Source organism: Hirundo rustica, chromosome 7 (genome assembly GCF_015227805.2).
Source record: "Hirundo rustica isolate bHirRus1 chromosome 7, bHirRus1.pri.v3, whole genome shotgun sequence".
In the NCBI taxonomy this organism is placed as follows: Eukaryota; Metazoa; Chordata; class Aves; order Passeriformes; family Hirundinidae; genus Hirundo; species Hirundo rustica.
In genome coordinates this window covers 20976604-20998018 of record NC_053456.1, presented here as the reverse complement: position 1 = coordinate 20998018, position 21415 = coordinate 20976604, and the positions used below count along the sequence as shown (strand labels likewise).

General features: G+C 36.8%; 1 protein-coding gene across 2 annotated transcripts in view; it reads left to right on the top strand.

Annotated features, from left to right (window-relative positions):
- The window catches only part of SP3 (Sp3 transcription factor), a 34611-nt gene extending 15493 nt beyond the window's left edge, over positions 1 to 19118 (top strand). For both annotated transcript variants that reach the window (XM_040069695.2, XM_040069696.2), the window contains 3 exons: positions 9221 to 9413; positions 15014 to 15210; positions 17354 to 19118. In XM_040069695.2, coding sequence (XP_039925629.1) covers positions 9221 to 9413; positions 15014 to 15210; positions 17354 to 17670 — 707 coding nt within the window. In that variant the 3' untranslated portion in view covers positions 17671 to 19118. The remainder of the gene's footprint in view (positions 1 to 9220; positions 9414 to 15013; positions 15211 to 17353) is intronic.
- Positions 19119 to 21415: the final 2297 nt, after the last annotated feature.

Genomic DNA, 21415 nt, shown 5'->3' with positions numbered 1-21415 from the left:
AGGTCTTGCCAGAGCTTGTTTTGGTTTAGGATGTTTATTAGAGCTCATTAATTTATTTGTGCTTAGTGTTGTGGTGACCAAGGGAAGGGTATTGGTTAGTCACAGCTGAAACTCTTCAGCATTGCTTTTCTATCAAAAAGCTATATCAAATAGTATCTCTATATTGAGCACTGGGAGAGAGATACCTTTCTCACCTGTGTTTTGGCTTCAGTCTTCTGGTCTTGAGAGGAAATTAAACTTGAGAAAGCTCTCTAGTAGTGTACTTCTTTTGTTGGCAGTTTGTAATAAAACAGTGCATTGTGTGTAACAAAAAGAGCCATTGAATGCACAGTTCACGTTACTCTTTAGCGTCTTGCCTGGTCAAGAAAAGTGGAGGTTTTTATTAACATGCTTATATAGATTTCTTCTTCAAATATTTCATATAACGTAGTGTGTATTTTGGAAAACTATCAAGTTTCAAGTGTAGCTACTTGGCCTTCATGTTTCTGATCCTGTAAGTTTTGTGAGCTTGAAAGAATTTTTAAGTTACTGGATTTTCCCCCTGCCCCCAAGCTATTGTCCATCTGAAGGAAACTTGATGTTAATCAAATTCTAATTGTAATAGTGTCTCAGCTAATTTATTCATGTACTGAATCAGTTTGGGATTGGTTATTTTCTGCAAAAAAAAAAAAAAAAAAAGGCCAATTTTACCAGGTCTTACATAGGTTGCATAACTTGTTATAGGATGCTGGATAAATTTTTATATACTTCTTTTGACCATTGCAGTAGCGCCTGAAGACACTAGCAAATGACCTGAAAGAAAGTAGCATTGTCTTGAGAATGGACTTTGCTGCTTATCAACTCAGACACACTCAGCTGGAAGATACATTTATTTAAATAGAGAAAAAACACTGCCCTACAAACAGTTTTCCAGATTGGTCTACAGCTGGAAATCACGTCAGAGGGATTCCTTTCAAGAGTTGACTGAAGTGTCACTCCAAGACTGACTGAGGTCTTAATTTCTACATCTTTCTTCCCAGCTCCTCTTCTGCAGGAGTGTACCCAGCTACTTAAGGACCCTGCTGCCATTGACCTTAGAGTCAGGGCTGTTGCTAACTTAGAGCCAGCTGGTAGTGAGTGGGAGTGGTTGGCTCTTTGTGGTGGCGGCTTCATTCCATTCCTGCCGGAATCTGACGTCTTTGTCATGCCGGAGTAATTTAGTTACTTTAAATTTGACCAAAAAATTGGCTGACAGTTTTCAAGGTAAATAGTTGCCCAAGTGACAATTTATCTTTCATCTCCTGGCATCTTTTGAGGCTTTGGTCTAATATCTGTTTCCTAAAACAGTCTAAATGATGAAACAAACAAAATTAAAAATGATGTATTCACAGTTTTACTTGCTGGGACAGTTGTTTCAGTGTTTTAGTGCTTCTGATGAAGTAGTGCAGAATGCTGCTTAAAGCATAGCTTTCTTCCGGCATCTAGAACTTTTTTTAAAAGTTTTGGCTGGTTTTCAGTGTTGCGCAACTTAGTTTTTTATCTTTAAGTTTCAGTTTTTAACCTTGTCAATTTTAATTTCAATTATGCAATTTCTCCTTCTAAGGCATTCTTTATAAGAAGACTTTGAGACAAGGCCATGGCATCATTATAAAACAGAATCTAAAAAATAAAATAGTCTTATGCGTGAAGTAAATTGAAGCAATGATGTTAAGTAAATATTTTCATCTGACAACATCTGTCTACGGCTATCCAATTTTCATTTGAGGCATTTAGTTTGCATGTTATAAAATCAAAACACTTAAAAACAATTCTCCCCACTGGTTTTTTAATATGAAAATTAAATTGGAAACTGAGAAATATGAAAATTAGATTGGGATTTAGAGTTAGTGCAGGAATTAGAGCTATTTATATACCGATCTTGTGTAAATAGTTTGCTGTCAGCGTGCTTAAATTACATTCCTTATTTTAGCATCATTTTCAAAGGAAATTAATAAATTGTGGAAGGATTAGATAATCATGCTTGTATGTGTTTCATAGTCATGCTTAGCACACAGTGAATTATCTCACTTAAAGTTTGCAGAACTTCAGTTAGTCTGGCTAATTTTTTAGTGCAATATCTACTGTTGTGGAATAGAATCACATTTTTTCTTCAAAATCCTGAGAATACTGAATTGTTGCATCCTTGCTCTGTGTTACTGCTTCATGGGCTATTCTGCTCTTTGTTCCAGAACAGCTCATTAGTGAATTTTCTTACAGCTGGTGGTGGTTACGTGAAAGTTTGTTGCATGTATGTTATTCTTAAGTAAATGTGTGTTGTGTGTGCTTTGTGTTTGAGGATGCAGTATAGATTCTCAGAGTTAAGGAGGTTAGCTTGAGTTACCTTAGTCTCAGATATCTCAGGATGTTCACAAAAGAATGCATACCCAGTTTCAGGTATGCATTCCTTTTGCATTTTTCAAATACCCTTTTTGCAAGATACTCTTGACACAAAATGAAAGCTCTCATACACCTGTGGGGATGTGTGGCAAGTATCCGTGGAGTGAAGGAGGGCAGGGATTTTATTTCCAGTACTGCTACAACTTAAGAAGAAAGCTGGAAACTTGTCTTCTGTCTTTTTGCAGTCTCAGCACTCTAGGGCTGTTGTTTCAGGTTCTGTGCAGTTTTCTTGCCTTTTGAATCTCCTGGCAGGATCATATACTTTGGTTCTGATCTCTGAGATCAGAACTAAACTTGTCAGTGCATCTGGCTCACAGAAAGTATCTGATGTTTCTACCAAGGACAATGACAGTCTTTCTATAATGCCAGGAATATTCACCAGTACCCTAGCTGTGATTGCCCTCTTGAAGATCAGGCTGGGTTGTCTTTTACTGCTTGTAGAAGAACCATGTTTTTTTGAAAGGCAGTAATTTTAAGAGCAAAAGGAGATAAAAATATCCATTGTCAATGAAATAGTCATAATTTATCATAGAGAAATGATAGTTCTCAACCTGCATTGAAAATTTATGCCAGTATTTAATTCATGTATTCCAAGTATATTTTGTACTTCATTTAATCAAAGTGTTTTCCTGTATCCTAGTAAGACACTTGCTGTGTAGAACTCTCAAGTATATTACATTAACAACAGTGTCATCATTGATTTAAATTTAAAAAATAGTTTTTAATCTAATTATTCACATAATCTCATTTTGAGTGCACTAATTCTGTCCCTGCTTCTTTAAGTCTTTGTTTACTCTTTTTCAGTATTATCACAGTATTAGCTTTTTTCTAACCCACTGGAGCATTCACATGGCCCAAGGCTCACAGCATTAAAACTGCAGAGAGCTCTTCAGCCTTCTCTTAAAAAGTGCCAAATGAAAATTATCCTAATCTGTTGATTTATTAAGTGTTTGCTTCGGTAGCTGTTTTTACATCTTCCTGACTTATTGTCAGTGGGAAGCTTTTCTTTGTCGTCTAGCAGTAGGACAATTATTTGGCTTTTACCTAAATACAGGACAGAAACACTTACTGAACAATTCTGTTTTCTGAACAGTTTCTTCCTGAATTACTGCTGACAAGTTTGTTGTTTGACCCTAGCAGCAGTCTGATAATCTCCTATGTAGAAATACTTAGCCCTGCTGGTCAGAGAATTCTCTGTGTCCTCCTGCTTTCCTTACATATTTCTGGAGTTTGTGGTTTCTTCAGTGTTAAGTATGATTAACTCCTTGTCCCCCTATTTACTTAGACCCTCTTGTTCTCAGCTGTAAGTGGATGCTGCAGCAGGCATTATTGTCTATAAGAATCCAGAATCTGTAGACAGCACATCTCAAGGGAGTACAGCTACTGTAGGACAAGTGACTGTTGCTTGATGCATGGTGTGTTCCTTGTGGTAGCACCGGCTAAAGTACTATCATGATCTAAATACTTAAATATTTGCTTTAGAATAATGTATAGGATCACTTGGAGGTACACCATGTGGCATTTCTTGCAAGGAGACAAATCTGTTGCTGTATTTTTAATCATTTTGCTGGTACTGCTTGAGTACTGTAAAGTCCTGCTCTTAGACTTGTACGCAACGGTTGTTTTTCCTCAGAAATGTAAAATCTGATTTAGAGCTATGGAATCTAGGTGACAGTCTTTCTTCTGAGTTGAGTTTCACCAGCATTTTGAGATGATGCTTTGCAGTGTGCCTGATGTTGCCTTGTAATTTGTTGTGAAATAAAAATGTCTGAATTCACAACTTAAGATCTGGGGACAAATCAGTGTAAAAATCATTAATTCTGTTGAGTTTCCTGAAAGATTTGAACAGCAGGTCTACTAGCAGAGGGAGTTTTAATTTAGATAGTTCAGTTTAGATGGGATAGAACAAGAACACCGTCTTAAGAAATTTAAATGTCTTTATTAAAAGCTTCCTCACATCTAGAGATTATGGCAAGATGAGTCAAGATTCCAAGGAAATGTGGGTTGAACTGTAGAGAAAACAGAAAACAGTATGAGAAGATGGAAAGGAAGTGGGAATTAACATCTCTTTTCTTGGGAAAGGTAGGAAGGGAAGCCTCTATTTGGAAAAATAAACTATTAGAAACAATTGAAAATGGCAGTCAGTTTGTGATTCTGTGAGGAAATAGGTGGGAAGGTATGTGCAGTGCTGCTGCAAATCTGTTTTCAGTTCAAAGACCATATTTCTGCTTCTCAGATCAAGAACTTGTAAAGCTTGGCTTTACAAGTAAAAGGGCAGGGTGGCTTTCAGCATCTAGGAAAAGCAGCTAAACCAGGAGCTCGCAGTTTGCAGTCTGTTACAATGTAATACCGAGTGTGCCTTTGTGACATTCTGCAAAGGCAGATAGAATAAAAATTTGCATCCTTTTCCTTTCTCAGTTCACCCCTGTTTCTGTGGCTCTTGGGCAAAGTAATAACTTTTTTTTGTAGATGAACAAAATAACGTGTTCCCAAGTCTGATTTGAAACAGACCAAGACAAAATGTGAAGCTTAATTGATGCATTCATCTGATACCTGGAGAAGTAGGTAAATAACCTGGATATATCAGTGGGCAGCAGTATTTCTCTCCATGCTAGATTATAGTTCACATGTACTCAAGAATAGTTTAAACCGCATTTCCATCTGCATTGTTTCATCCTGTCAATTTAGTTACTCTTCTCTGAAACGCTTTAAACAAATCTCTTACTTACTGGTTTTATTTGCCAAATACACTCAATCCTGTTCCATATTGTAGCCAGCTCTGGGCTTTCTATGACTATGAAATACTACCATTGGAACAAAATTGTTCACCAAGATCACAATTTCCATCTTGGAAAAGCCAAACCTAAACCAAATCTAGCGCACTAGACAGGAAGCAGAACTTGAACACAATATATGTTTTTCAAATCAGAATCTGTTGGCAGTTTAAAGCAATATCTTTGTCTAAAATTACCCTTCATACTTACCTAGAACTAAGTCTTGAACTTTAAAAGTAAGGGCATATAGAAATCTGAAAGCATGGAAATAAAAGAGTAGCAAATAAAATGCAACCTTTATTTAGCCTATTTTTAATAGGTAGAAGACAAAAGTTGCCTCAAATTTGCTAGTGTTTGCATCAGCTTGTCATGACTTTAGGGGTTATATGAATTCTTTTAGGCCTCTTCTTTTGCAGAGTTTATGTTAATTCTCTCAGTTGAGCCTGAATTAGAATGGAGCACATGTAGAAGAACACCAGGGAGAAATGTAGTCTCTGGTATCTACATGAATTTTCATAATCTCAAATTCCATTGCATTCAAGAGCATGTAATCTGTAGCTCTTCTCCATGGTTTACCCTTTCAATATCTTCATGAGTGGCACCCCTCCTCCTTGCAAAAAATACTGCTGGAATTTTAACCTTATATCTTGCAATAATGTAAAACCTACTTGGAGGGCAACAGACTCATTGGTTCTGAGAACCTCATTTATGGCAATCAACTTCACTGTGGGTTTTGGTAAAATCCACTCTCTGCTATACTACGTCCTGGAGAGGCTATATAAAGACTTTATCTATTGATAAAGTATTTATTTATAAAGAAAAGTATATGAAGTCTATATAAAGTCTTTATCTATTTCTTTTAATTGTGTTTTGTTTAAAGTATAGTCTACATAGATAAGAATTAAAAAGTCTTGTCTGTAAATTGCTGGTTTATGTTGTACTTTTTTGTGTGCCTGTAGTAGAAGATAGTTCTTCTGATGAATAACTAAAGCAATAGCTAAGCTTTCTGCCTTACCAAGATAACCAGAAAGCACAGCACAAAATTAAAACCACAGTTCTTTGTCTTCATTTCAGTTTTGCATTCTTTAGAATAATGCTATAAGCTATTGTATATCTATGCAAATTGTTGCCTTCTCCAGTATCCTCAACTGTTAGGAATGTTTTGTCTGTCCTGCATTTTTTGGGGGTGGTTTTTTTTTTTTTTTTTTTTTGTCCAAATAAATTTCCCAATTATGCATCTATCCTTATAAAACTCTGTGCTGCTGCAGTAATGGTGGTGATTGGGAGAAACTGGGAATATAGAGATACTGATGAAAAAGTGGAAGGAACTCAGGACAAAAGTTTGTGAAGTGGAACAGAGATTGCATAGAAGGTAGAAAGTCATGGGTACTGGCATGCAGTAATAGACTTTTTGGACATGCTTCTGCTCTTAGTCATATCTCTATCATTAGAGTGTGACTATGGGAGGTCAGTGTAATAGGAGAAATCATGTGGACTGTTGGACTACAGTAGTGGAGTTGGGTCTATGGGAGCACAGATCCATACCCTAATTTGTTCACTCATCTTTGCATATCTCCCTTGAAGTATAAGTATGCAGTCTTAATGGAATTCAGCTACTGACTTTACAGGCACACTATATGCCACTGTCTAACGTTAGTGAGCTCATACTGAAATTACCTTCTTAGAACAGTGTGTTATTTTATTAACAGTACTTTAATTCTTATTTTAAATAAAACCAGAATTTATACAGTGTACATTTTCTGCTACATTTTTTCGATAAAATAATTTTGAGTATAGTGTGTAACACGCAGTCCTAAAGAACTGGTTGGAGACTTGCATTGGCTTGTGCTGGCAGACTTGCTGCCTTGCTGTATTTAAATTCCTATAATGTGCCCTTTTATGCAAGAGTGAATTGGGCTTTTGTTTTTTTCTAAAGTTGCTCTAAGTGAATGTATTAGTATACTTAGTAGTTATTTGAAAGATAATTCTAAGAACCTTGGTTTATAGTCGTTTAATGTTTGCTTATATAAAATTAATTTTATATATAACACACAGATAATAAAGTTATTTTTTTAACTCAGTCTCAGCAAATAGCTTAATTTGATAGGAAAGGTAGTTTGGTGGCTCCTGCAGAAGACCCGAAGTCACCACAGGTTTTCTAGGTCTTCACGTGGAAGATCTTTATTATGGTGCTGTGTGAACTTGTGATGGTTACAGTGAAGCTCAGTGTTCACGTGACTTTGGGCAAGCTTATCACAGTAGTACCACGTGTGTAAAAAATCAGCAGACGTGAGTATGCTTGTTCCTGGATTCCCACAGCTCAGAGGCTGTCATATTCATGCAAACTTAATTTCTAACACTGACTTTTGCAGCCAAACCAGATAAACATTCTAGGTTTCCCTGGTTTTGACATGGAATTCTCTTCCCAATGCAGTGATTTCCTAGGGAATTAGTTTAATTGTAGTTACATCAGTGATGTAGGGTACAGGACAGTCCTGCATATGGTCCTGCAAAAGAAAGGCAGAGTGTGGTGTTGGGGGTGACTGGGATGAGACTGTATTTAGCATCAAGAAATTTTTTGTGTAGTAATATCCTTTGTCTCTAAACAAATGAATGCTGGAGATGATTTTGAAGGTAGACCAGGTAACTATTACTCTTTGCATATTTTGCCGTTGGTTTCTTTCCTGGTCTCTGCTGGGACAGGATGCTCTTTATCATATGACCCAACGCAGTTTTTCTTGTGTTTTATCACGCAATCTGTGCAGCTTTGACTTCATTACAAAGATGTGATGGCTGATGCACTGACTCCCAGAAGGGACTTAGAGTGGCCACAGTGCTCAGTTAAGGTGTCAGTGTTTAAGGATAGAAGTCTACATGATAACTGAGTTTGTTTTGCTGAAAAAGCAGTCTCTTGAATGTGTCCAGAAAGATAGAAAGATGTTAGTTTGAAGCATCAACAAAATTAAATAAATTTAAAAATACAAAAAACACCGTAAATTGTGTTTGTTTGCTTATTAGTTTGTGCTAGTGGTTGTTGATTTTCACAGAAAAAATGCAAAGTAAACTACTCTGCTGAACCAAAGAACGGGCTGGGGTTCAGCTTTCTGAAATGTTACATACAAAGTGTCTTTTTTGGGAATCCAGACTTTAAGTCCACTGGGAATACAGAGTAGTGTGAGGGGAAGATGTTCCTATTACAATGTAAATGTGTTAAACAGTTGTTGTGGTGATGCTGTAATTAGTTTTTGGATTAGATTGAAGGCTCTGTAGGGAGGGGGTACACATATCTGCAAATGTCTCTCCTATAAGGAATAATTAGGAGGCATTTTTGCATCCAGGAAACTGCTAAGACCTATTTTGACTACTGGTCAAGAAGTGGCTTATGTGTTGCTTATCTCTGTCTAGTGCTGAATAACATTCTTCCCTAAATGTTTTCTTTTCTATGTATTGTGCAGAAGACATACATTTCAGGTGAAAAGGGGGAATGGAACAAAAACATTAATTTATTAGTTTTTCCTTGGATATTTCTCAGGTGAAAACCTTTTATTAGATTGATTTCTCACAGTACTTTATATATCTCTGTGCATGCTAAAAACTTCTGAAGACCATTTAGGAAGGCTGTTGCTACTACATGTGACACTAATTCAGAAATGCTGTGAGCACAGAAATGGCTACTCAGGATCATTTGAAACATGTGTTTATATTTTCTTCAACCTCTGTCCGACTTGCTGTTTCTCAGTTTTTCCCAAGTTTCGATCCAACAATATTCTCCTGGTGACAGCATTCCTCCCCAAGAACAGTTCAAACTTAAACTATAATACTTTGTTGTAGCTTATCTTCAACTTTGAAATGTATAGTAAGATAAACTTTTAAAATACAGGTTACAAGGGCACAGAAGTAGTGTCAGAATGCACTTAAGGATGTTGACTTTTGACTGACGTAGTGCTCTCAAGAATAAAAAGATTTGATCATTATGGTTTCCTGTCTATTTAATGGGCTACTTATGGATCTGTTTTTGTTCTTTTTCTCAGATATTAGGATTAAAGAAGAGGATCCTGATCCAGAAGAGTGGCAGCTCAGTGGTGATTCTACACTGAATACTAATGATCTAACACATTTGAGAGTACAGGTCGTAGATGAGGAAGGGGACCAACCACATCAGGAGGGAAAAAGACTGCGACGAGTAGCATGTACATGTCCCAACTGCAAAGAGGGTGGTGGAAGGTATGTAAAGTTCAGTGTCATGTCACACGTATAACTATGAAAAATTAATAATAGGCAAGGGAAAAAAAAAAAAGGCTTTTGTTAACAGCAGTTATCTGCAGTTATATGTAAAAGAGTTTATACAATAAAGGACTACCACTTTCAGTTTGGGGTTTGCAGATGAAACAGCAGATTATTCCATCCTTTCTGAGTTACTCCTTTGAGATTAGTTGAAAAAATGTGGATTTAGATGTCACCTAGTACAAGTGAGAGGGATAGAACATTGCCCTAAAAATATGAAAATGAAATATTTTGGAATGTTGACATCTGTGATTGGCTTCCTCTCATATGTCAAGAACTTGATTAAATCCTGTTCCTGCATTTCCTCAGTGACTGAGCATTTTTTCCACAGTTTAATTGCTTTAGAATGTTACAAAACCACAGTTTTCCTAGTTTTCTTATTCACTGGTTTCCTAGGAAAAACAAGGTTTTAATAATATAACAAGGTTTGTATAATAACTCTGTATAACAGATTTTAAACTGTTTTCAAAGTTAGTGAGATTTGACTAACAAAGAGCTACTAAGTTCCAATTCATTAAACTTCAGTGTTGCATTGGAACCTGTGCTTCATTATTGTGCGTCTCATTAAAATACTACTAATTTTTTTATTCTGAAGATTTTATTCTCCTTCTAAACACTTAATTTTAAATGTTTTTGAAAGGGAAATGGTAATAAGCTGCCTTTTACAAGTGAAAATATTTAGTTGTGTTTGTGCTTGAGAGAACTGGGCAGAGGCTTCTTTCCAATGCACTAAAATTTGTCCATTTTGATAATAGTGTCTTCACTAAAATGGAAATCTTTATTTGTTTGGGAACTACAGTGTAAATCAGTCAAATGTCTTAAAGAACCTGTCGGTGTCCAGTGGCACTAGGAGTTCTACTAGTCCTGGCTGATTTAGATCTCTTGTCAAGTCTCTTGTCAGTTCTTGCTGCATATTCTAGATACCTGCCTTGCAAGCACAGGGAGGTAATACCTCAGGCAGCCATGCTGAGTAAGTATGAAGTGTGTTTAAGAGAAAAAGACTCTGATACATTTACATCACCAGCAAAGCTAGTGATAATGTCTGCGGGTTATGCAGCATCTTTGTCCCTCAGATTCCTCTTGTTAAATTTCTATGTGTAGTTCACTGCAACATGGCACAGACATTTCTAAGTTCTTGAACTGTGGCTCTGCTATGAAAATCTGTCCCAAGTACACCCTGGGTTGAGATTTGTTTAATTTCAGGAGAAAACTCAGAAAATGTGGTTTGCACTGCCTATACCCTTAGGAAACAAAAATTCCAGGTGTTTCATCTTCCTCGTGCTTTATTCCAGACTACGGTGGCTTTAATTTAGAAATCTGTACTGTAAAATCCTCTTTCTTCTGCGTGGAGTTGCTATAAAATGAAATTTTGAAGTTTCAGCCCAAGAGAGAATCTTTTTGAGTGATGGTTTGGGAAGTCCGGAGAAGGGTGTAGTCTGACTGAAAACTCAGGCCATTTTTGGGAGAGTTAAGAGCTCTGACGGAGTTTAGATAGATGAGAATCTGAAATCCACTGTAAAGGAAGGCCTGGACACATGAAACATACAAAGTAACTAGGAAAAGTAGGACAAGAAGTCAGGATGTGAGAAGAATTAGAACTGGAAGAGAAACAGGATAATGAAAGAGACAATGATGGGGAAACAGAAAAGAGTGAAAGTGTTTACAGTTGCTAGAGCAACCTTCTCACCAGAATGCAAAATTCCTTTAGAGTTTAGGAGAAAGGAACAGGCCCACTTGAAAGCATATTTGAGTGTTGATAACGTTCCATAGCTGCTAGAGTTACCTGATTATCCCCAGTGCTAGAATTCGCAGTTTTGATTTGTCTTTCAACTCTTCTGATGGTTTGCAGAGTTTCAGATAGTAAGACATTTGCTTTTGTAAATTATTTCAGGTAGCATTCATAATTCTTAAAATGATGTTAAAGTTGCGAAATTTAAAATTGGACAAATGCTTAGGATATCCTGGGCAACTTTAACTTAATTCCTTGTGCATGTACATTATCACTTGGTTTCTAATTACTTGACTGCGTGCTATTTTTTTCATATGGCGTCAGTGCCATTCGGTGGATGGAACGGCTGATACACAGGGAGTGAACCAGGGCAGTGTAATGATTGTCACCTGCGTCACTTAGTGCAGAAGTTGGGGGGTGTTTAGGGTATGAGACTCAGGACTGCAGCAGCAGGGCTCTGAAATTTTGGAGGTGTACATCTATATACCCCACCTTTTTCACTGCAGCAGTAGAGAGTTCATTCTTGTGAAGAAGTTGATTGAGCAGACTGTGAACATCTACAGTACTCTGAGAAAATAATGCTTCTGCTGCATTAACCTTGAACACCTCAAGCTGGTGGGTGTTTGACAATTTTGGCCTTAAACTCTTTCTGTCTCACATTGGACGTACAAAGAGATTGTACTAGTTCAGGTTCACCATACCAAAATGCTAAGATGGTAAAGCCATTAACGTTTGTGAATTTCTGGGAGACTCTGAGTGAGTATTGTCAGTACCCATGATGAGGAAAAAAAAAAACTTGGAGAAGTGAATGATTCTGTATTTAACATAGTACAGAAATAATAGGTAACTAGTAAAACAAGAAAAGTACTTTAAATCAGCGTGAAAAAACTGAATAGTGTTTCAGTCAATTAATACTATTCCTTCTATGCTTTGAATGGAGAAGGAAAAGAAAAATGGCTTCATGTATGCAGACTTCATCATAATTTCATCTGTCGTATAGTGTTGGTTTTGGTATTTCTTGAATTTTCTGTTTTTTTGATTCAGAGGCGAGTTGAAAAGTTCTTTCTGGTTTTTGTTGTTGGCTTTTGGAATTGAACTACATTGCAGTCTTCAGATTTGTACCAGTTTTGTGAAGTGGAAAGCCATTATTATCTTTGTCTTACTTGGTGAGAGGGAAAGTAGGAAAGGAAAAAGATGATGTATTAGATTTGTAAATTAACACCTTTTAGCCCCAAGCTTATATAATAAATGGGGAATAAGCAAGTGGACAGAGACACACATCCCCAAAGGATGACTGTTTTCATACAGAATGTATTAGGCTTCTAGTTAAGTTGTCTGAAGTAGAAAGTTTAGTCTCTTCAGTTACAGTTAGAAATTTCACCCTCTTAACAATTACATCTGGAATTTTATTGAGATATTACTACTACTGTCTGATATATAGAGGAACTGTGCTTCTGAGTACCACTACAGGTATGTAACTCTAAAAACCACATTCATAAAGTAATTAATAAGTGTGTGTTTTACCCATGAAATACTTAATGTTATTGCTGGAAATACTGCTTAATATAAAGTGCAGTTTCTCAGTGGATGAAGGCGTTTTCTGCTGAAACTGTGGCAGTCTGGTTATTGAGAAACGTAATTTCTAATCTTTGTAAAGCTAAAATGTACCATGGAAATACTTTCATATTAATTGTTTTTAAGACTCCACTCAAGGAGTAGGCTGGAGTCATACACATCTATTCAGTGATGCTCACTATTGGCCAGTGCAGCAAGAAAGGCCTCTTAGCATGATGTGTTAGGCTATAGTGCCAAACTGTCACAGCTGCAAAGTGTCCAGGTGGAATTTGTCTTGTATCCTGTCAGTTTAGTGCATACATGAAGCAGACGTGCTGATGCCCATAGGAAGTTCTGTAGAATAAATACACTTAGTTGCTAATTCACAGTAGTCTTGTGGGTTTCATTCTGTGGATCTTCAACTTTCCTCTCATGTGGAACTTTGGAGTCTGCTAGGGAATTCTGTCACTAGTTAGGTGAGGTGCTTAAAATTATGTGTTACTTCTGTGCAAAACAATGACCATGAGCTGAACCTTGGTTTCTTTCAGTCTAGACTAAAGGTGCAATGAAGCCATTTCAAATTATTGATTTAGGAATATTAACATTATTCTGAGGGAGTTTTGATGTGATTTCATCCAATTTGTGTACTATATCATGCCAAGTTACAAAATATTTGTACTAACTACTGTGGAAGGGAAGACAATAGAGTTTATTTGGAGAAGGTGTGAGGATGTCCTCAGATGATTATCCTGCTGCAGTGGGATCAAAAGCCTTCTGGACTCTGCTTCTTCTGCCATGGAATTTGTTCTGAAATCAAAACTTGCATTTGTCATGACAAATAATTAGTAGGTACAAGTGATGTTTTTATCTTCTGGGACAAAATTACTAATGAAACACTGAAGATTGCTCTATATTGAGAAATTATAGAAACATTTTCTAGGACTTAATGGGATTTTATCTCCTTACTTTTCTGGACTGTCTCTAATGTTTCAGGTACTGTGAGGTTTTAGAGTTCCTTTTTGTGCATGTTCAGAAATACTTGTGGCTATTGATAGCTCCTTGAAGCCTGTATGCACTTTAGCCTGAACCTTCATTAAATGTAAACCAGAAGCTAAAGCACCCAGTTTAAAGAAAAAAAATTGCCCTGGGGAGGCAGCTCAAAATTGTATAATCAGTCATGGAGGATGGAGCACCCAAGACTGTGATTTCAGAATCCACTTAAGGTGTTCCAAGTTAACGTTGCTGATGAATAAGGTGGCCTGATGCCTGGCTGCATTTTCCAATCTCCACCCTTGTACCAGCATTTACCATTCATATAGATGTGTTGTCAGCCAGACCTATTCTCTCAAGTGTCCCTTTCAGCAGTAGCAAACACTTAAATTGGCTAAAATCAATCATGATGCCCTGCACTGGCCAGACTGATCTTTCTCTGGGTCTTCTCTTATCTATCTCTTGTGATCTGATTTAAAAAAAAAAAAATAAAAAAATTTAGGCTGTCGTTATCAGGTGCTTCCCCTGATCACCCGCCATTTCAGTAGACAGCATCTTAAATTAAGCATCAAGCTTAGTCTGGATTATACTATCCGTGAATTCTGTGTTCATTGTGATGGATTTCTTTTTTAAACTAAAAATCCAAGGAATCTATTTAAATGTCAGCAAGATCAGCTTCCACCTCCTTTAGTGAAAGCATTCAGGTTAGTATGCTTGTCTTCAAACCCCAAACTGATTCTCAGGTTCCCCCAAGATGCCAAAAGTCCCATCTGTTCTCTACCCAGTTGCCAAAGTCTCCGGTGTCCATTTTGGCAGTTGCAGTAGTTTGTATTTTTCTTTGTCAAAACTACCTTTGATATGGTAAAAACCTGAAACTTGGAGAAATGTAAAATATGGGCATTTCAGCATCAAAGTGGTACAAACTGCAGTAATAACTGTATTTCTAACTTCATATACATGTATGCTTCTTAAAGATTATCCTTCTATTACATACATTTCACACACAGCTGAATTTATTGTTTTCTGTGGAGTTGGGATAGCATTATAGAATTTATTCCCAGCTTCTTATGGAGTATACTGGAATCCAGTTGTATTTAAAATGTGAAGCTGCTCGGGTTAGTTTGCAGATGTGTAGCCCCATGTATGTATATGACCAGTATTTAAGAGGAATGTATTAGAATGAATAACTTCTCTCTCTTTCTCTCTCCCTCTCTCTTTTTTTTTTTTTTTTTTTTTTTTTTTTTTTTTTTTTTTTTTTTTTAAACAGAGGCTCCAACTTGGGAAAAAAGAAGCAACACATTTGTCACATACCAGGATGTGGCAAAGTATATGGGAAAACCTCACATTTGAGAGCTCATCTCCGCTGGCATTCTGGGGAGCGTCCATTTGTTTGTAATTGGATGTTCTGTGGCAAAAGGTTCACTCGCAGTGATGAGCTCCAGCGACACCGAAGAACGCACACAGGTTTCCAGTCTTTGATTCTGGTGTATTTAACTTAAGGAGTGCTATGGGCTGAGCTTGGATAAATAGCTTTTAAGGGGAGAACAGATACTTGAATTGGATTATTTTAATGCAGTGTGATTTTCCTAAAATCAGCTAAATCGTATTGATACTTATACACTTTGGAATCTTTGGTAGGTCTGAGGAGATAAAACAGCCACCTCTTGGTTCAGAACTGACATTTAAGCTAATGTTTAATGTAGCTTAATCAGAATACTTTGATTCAGGTTCAGCAATCCATTTCATTTGTTTGAACCAAATTATAACTCTTTTTCTATCTTAAAACTTCAATAAGAAAAAAAAAGAGGATGAGGCGGCCTGGGGTTTAGATATTGTTCCTAAAATCAAAGAAGAGCATGAGATGGTGCATCATTTTACATCTTCTAGTTTCATAGTTAGACCACCAATCAGGTTCACATTTCTCCTGTCTATAACAAAGAAAAGAAATTAAGGTAGATAATTCCACCTTATCAAGGAGCAGTTAGTTTAAAATCTGTTGTCTGTTTTATCTATTTTCTTACAAACTAAATCCATATTTGCATTCAACAGGATGTTTACCTTTTAGAATCATAGTATTTGAGAAACCCATAGAAAAATATTTTTTGTGCTTATCAGCATTTACATTGCTTAGAAAAATGTCTTTGGATGTCTGAAAAATATGCCACATTTTTCTTAATGGTGTGCTTTTGTGTAGGCATTTTGGGTGCTAAATCCAAGCTGGGATATTACAGTTTGTCTGGATGGACAGGCTGATGGTTTTTAAAAAAAGGCGAGTTGAATGATCCAGTTCAGAGGGTATGGTTGGTTAATAGCTCCTAGTGTAACTGCCTACCAGTGGAAGTAGAGAACTGCAGGGATCTGTCCTTTGACCTCTTTTAAAATCCTTATCATTGACCTGGAGGAATCAACAGAGTTCTTCTGTTAACGTTCTTAGGTTTGTGGATGACCCCAAACTGGGGTGACCAGTCAATTCACTTGGTGGCAAGGCTGCTGCTCAGAGGGACAGGGGCTGAAGGAATGAGTTAACAGGAATCGGAGGAAATTCAGCAAGAATAGTCACAAAGTACTACACCTGGGATGGAATTAACTTACTTAGGGTAACACAGGCTAAGCATGGAGAGGTTGGAAACAGCTCTACTAAAAAGTACCCGGGAATCTTGATAGTCAAGTGGAATGTGATCAAGGGCCAGCAGCAACAATGCCCAGAGCTGTCTCAATAGAAGCAAAGATGCTGGTCACAGGGATTATTTCCCTCTTCTGGTTAGACTGCATATAGAATATGGCATCTAGTTTCCAGCACCTAGTATAAGAAAGACATTGATGGCAGGATTGAGTTCATAATGAGTGACCAAGATGATCAGGAAGCTGGAACATTTGCCTTGCGAGAAGAGGCTGTAGGACTCAGATGCACAAAGAGAACAGTAATGGCAGGGCAGAGCTTAGTTACCTGCAAAGGCTGCCCTTAAGAAGGCAGTTACTTTCCCTGATGGTGTATTGATTGAAGGATAATAGACAGCAGATGTATGTTGAAATAAGAAGGGCTGAGAACAGCTATAAATAAAACCTTTTTAATTGTAGGAATAGCCAGGCACTGGATGAGGATGCCCATAGAGTTCCTGCAGTCTCGGTCCTTAAACGTTTGCAACCAGATCTGATCTCGTAGGTGACTGCTTAGAAAGAGATCAGACACAGACATTCAGAGGTCCTTTCAAACCTGAATTACCCTATGATCTTGTGTGTCAGTCTCAAGTGTGATTCTTCTCTAGGTCACACAGTCTTCCCTGTCCACCATTTGATAGATTTTGTTCTCCTCCTAGAAGTTATTTATTGGTAGTAATTGCAATGAAACTTAGCAGCCTGAGGAATTAGATGGCTATGTTCTCTAGCATGCCTGAAGATCTCCCCAAACTCAGTGACACACAGAAAATTAAATCAGTTCTTACATGAAGGATTTGTATGGCTGTCAAGAAATGTAACACATAAGTTTATCATGTTGGATCGCTTTCTGCCTCAGTATAATTCTTGTTACAATTCTGACTCTAAAAAGCAGTAAGTCTAAGTTTAATTTTTAGAGTTCTTGAATATTTTTTTTTTTCTTCTTTGACAGGTGAGAAGAAATTTGTCTGTCCAGAATGTTCAAAACGCTTTATGAGAAGTGACCATCTTGCCAAACACATTAAAACACATCAGAATAAAAAAGGTATTCACTCTAGCAGTACAGTGCTGACATCAGTAGAAGCAACACCTGATGATACTTTGATTACTGCGGGAGGAACAACACTTATCCTTGCAAATATTCAACAAGGTTCTGTTTCAGGAATAGGAACTGTTAATACATCTGGCACCAGCAATCAGGATATTCTTACCAACACTGAAATACCTTTACAGCTTGTCACAGTTACAGGAAACGAGACAATGGAGTAAATATTACACAAGATACCTATTAATTGTGGTTATTTTTATACAGTAGTGAGAAGAATATTGTTCCTAAGTTCTTAGATATCTTTTTATTGATGTGCAAAAATTTTTGGATTGACAGTAACTTGGTTATACATGACACTGAAATGCCTTACTTTGTATGATATTCCATAGTATATTAAAATGGTAAAATTGCATGGGTTTTGTAGGTACTTTTGGAATCTAGAAGAGAAGAAATTTTACCAAGTTATATTAAAAAAAAAAAAAAAGAATTTAACGATGGAAATGGTAGTCTAACCAAATGCATCAATCCTGTGTGGTTTAGTGTAAAAAAAAATGAGAACATGTTGGTATTTATCTATTGTAAGATAAAAGAAGTTGATGGGTGAGAAGAAATCACATTATGATAAAAGAAATTTTGTAATTTTCTTGATGACTGGAATTTTTATTATGCATAACTGACAAATCAAGTTTCCAAGCAAATGTTACATAGTGTAGGCTTTACTTAGCTCATCAACTTGTCATTTTGAAGCTAATTATTTTAATTAGGTTAACTATGTACAATATTTTAAGCATTACTCTTGTAAGATTTTGCAAACTACATTTTAACATGGAACTCTAGGGATAGTCACCTTTTAAATCCTATTGAAAAGCCATGTTTAAGATTTAATTTGCCAAAATGATGTCTTGTTAATATTCTTTCAATAACCAAGGTGGGCAATATAACCAATGTTTAAAAAGCTTAAAATGTTAAGAAAAATAAATATGTATAGGTTGAAGCATTTGGGTGGTAAGGCAGATGTTACAGTGAAGTATATCCCTTCTTTTCAACATTGGAGGACCAAAAATAAGGTGTATTGCGTCTCAGCAGTGATTTTTATTAAACCTTTTTCAAAAAAACATCTGTATGCCAGGGCCTAAAAGCCATCATGTAAATTACCAGTAAAATATAACATATGCAAATATAAAAGAAAAATCACTTCCGTATTGACAGTACTCCCAAACATATGGATATAGTCATAGTGAATTAGGGGGGTTATGAGGTTTTTATTTGTTTGTTGTTTAGTTTTTGGTTAGTCAATCTGCATTTAAATATCAGCCATCTTTCCTTTTTTGCTTCTTCCCTTAAAAATTGTATGTATCCAGTACATTTAACTGATAAACATATATGTTTTTTATTATGCTGAATTTTCTTTTTATTTTTTAATTACTGTTTATATTTTCAATTATAGAAAATGTACAAAATGAAGTTATATAGCCAGTCTGTAAGTGCTATACCATTTTCAAAAAATGTACAACAATAATTACTGCAGTTCACCTATTTACAAACATTTGGAAATCTGTTCATTTGTTATTCTTAAAACCACCTCAAATTTAAAGGCTACCTTATTGTACGTTTAAGGTGTATTATAACAGTGTGGTAGTTAATAAAACACTATTTTTTTTTCTTTTGACTTGAGTTTACTGTGCTTCTTGTTAACTAACAAGGTGTAATTTCATAATATGTCTTGATAGCCTGAGATGTTTTATTATTTTGCAGTAGGTGGTGGGAAGCAGAAATGTTGTTTTCTTTCCCTGTGGACACAGAGATGGTAATTTTCCAGCTCCTTGCTCACAAACCCCCACCTGTATGTGCATGGACACGAATGTGCTGTGGTGGTGTAGTGGGGATGTTTTGCTCTCATGCTGGCAGAGCATGAAGAATATGTAGGCCCCATCCTATGGGCTGCGTTTAAGTCCTCTGACACATGCACAGTACGTGGAGTATTTAATAAGAGCTGTGACTAAGTGAGAACTATGAGATTAAAGTGAGTAATGGCTGTATATAATGCTCAAATGAAAGTGAAAAGCTTTTAGTTGTGAAGTTTGGAGTATCACATGACAGAGGACAGACCAGGATAATGTAGGATAAACCAGGCAAAGTTCAGCATAGAAAAATGAGAACTGGAAGTCACGTTGGAAAGATTTTCTCAATTTGCAGTTAGGTGGAAAAAAGAATTAATGCAAATCTTTGAGAGATTCAGAGCAACAGAACTGACAGGTACAGAGAAAAGGGAGTTAATTCACCATCAGTTTAATCATCTGTTTAATAAAATGAAAGGATGAAATTGGTTGGGATGAGAGCAGCAGCTTGAGGGAAGACAGTTCTGCTTAGACTTGCAGTGTTCCATGGATGTTGTCAATATTAACATACTCTGTTCGGCAGGTGAATGGACTTGGTTTTCAAAAGCTGTTTTAGTATACAGAGCGTATTAGTACATTTCTAATACTTAGGTTCAGTTTCTCATCTCTTAGCCATCAGTAGCTGTATTAGTGCATTATTTTAAGTGGGAGGGAAGAGGGCTATTTCCTTATTCAAACTGCATTTCACAAGTTTTATGGAATGACACTTTCACTGATGTTCATCTGTGGATGAATGTGTTTTGATGTCTCTGCTGAAGATGAGATGCTTTATTTCTCAGAGCTTTTATGCTCACTGCATCAAGTGGTTACTTCAATTAGTGTTTGGGTAGCACATTTTATAAAAAGAAATGTTGTTGTTAAGCTTCAGAAGGTAAATGTTTTGGATGAAAGTAATTCTGGAAGTCTCATTTAAAGCCTGCAGCCTAAGGGCTGTCTGCCTAATGGCTCACAGCCATAGTGTCTGTGTTGTGGGACAGTAATTTCTGAAAGCTCCCTGTTCAATTCCAGGGCAAAGATCTTCGGTGTATCTAGCAGTGCTGCTACCTCATGGCCTCTTCTGGCCCCCTAGGCATTCATGTGATACCAAGGCAAAAGTGTGCATTTTGTAGAATGCCTTCCAGTTCTTCGTGGATTCCTGACAATGGTTGCTTGATGTGCTTCTTGCTTCTTACTGGTACAGTCTGTATCATTTTACCTACCTATTTTCATGTCAGGCTTGTATGGTTTCTTGGTATAGTAGCCTTTAGATCCTTGGTTGGTTTTTCCCTCTTGCAGTCTTGTGTAATGACTAATTAAGAAGACCTTAAAACTGAGTCTGCAAGAGCGCATGAGTTTGAGAGGCCTGTACATACACTTGCTGTAATCTCAGTATTGTGTTCCTGAATGAACTAATGGTTTGATCCTTGCAAGTTGAAAACTAACACTGATTCTTGCAGAGAACAAGAGCTTTTAATCATTGTTACTTACCAGGTCAAGGAGCAATATGACTAAGTACAATATCATCATCACTGAAAGACTTGTGAGGAGCCAGATTTCTGGTCTGATGGTACAGATTTTCCTCTGGCAAGTGACTCTGCAGCACACTTTTTTGGGCTTGTCTGTAAAAGAAATATCAGGCCTTGGTTTGAGGTATTTTAAGCAGCTGGAATCAGTAAGGTAAGCCTTGCCAATGGCTTCAGGAAAGCTCTGATGCATTCTCTCACAAGTTTTTCTGGGTGTTGGGGAATGAAGGAAAGGTGTTAATAGTCACCTATCAAGTGTGGTTCTTGGCTTCTTTAGGTGAAGAACTAATGAGCTGGCTGTCTTTCCTCCAGATTTTTACCACTACCATTAACACTGGGTGTATGGAGCATGTACTGTAAAAATGGGCAGAAGATGATAATGGCTGACTTAACAAGACAGGGATAGGAGCTATTTTCTACAACAGTGGGGTACTAGTGGTTGGCATCAGGTTGTTCTGTGCTCTAGTTTCTAAAAGGTTGTATCAAAAGGAAGCATTTTTTACAAACCATTTTACAAACAATTCCTTCTTTCATCTTGGAACTAAGGGAAAAAAAACCCCAAACCA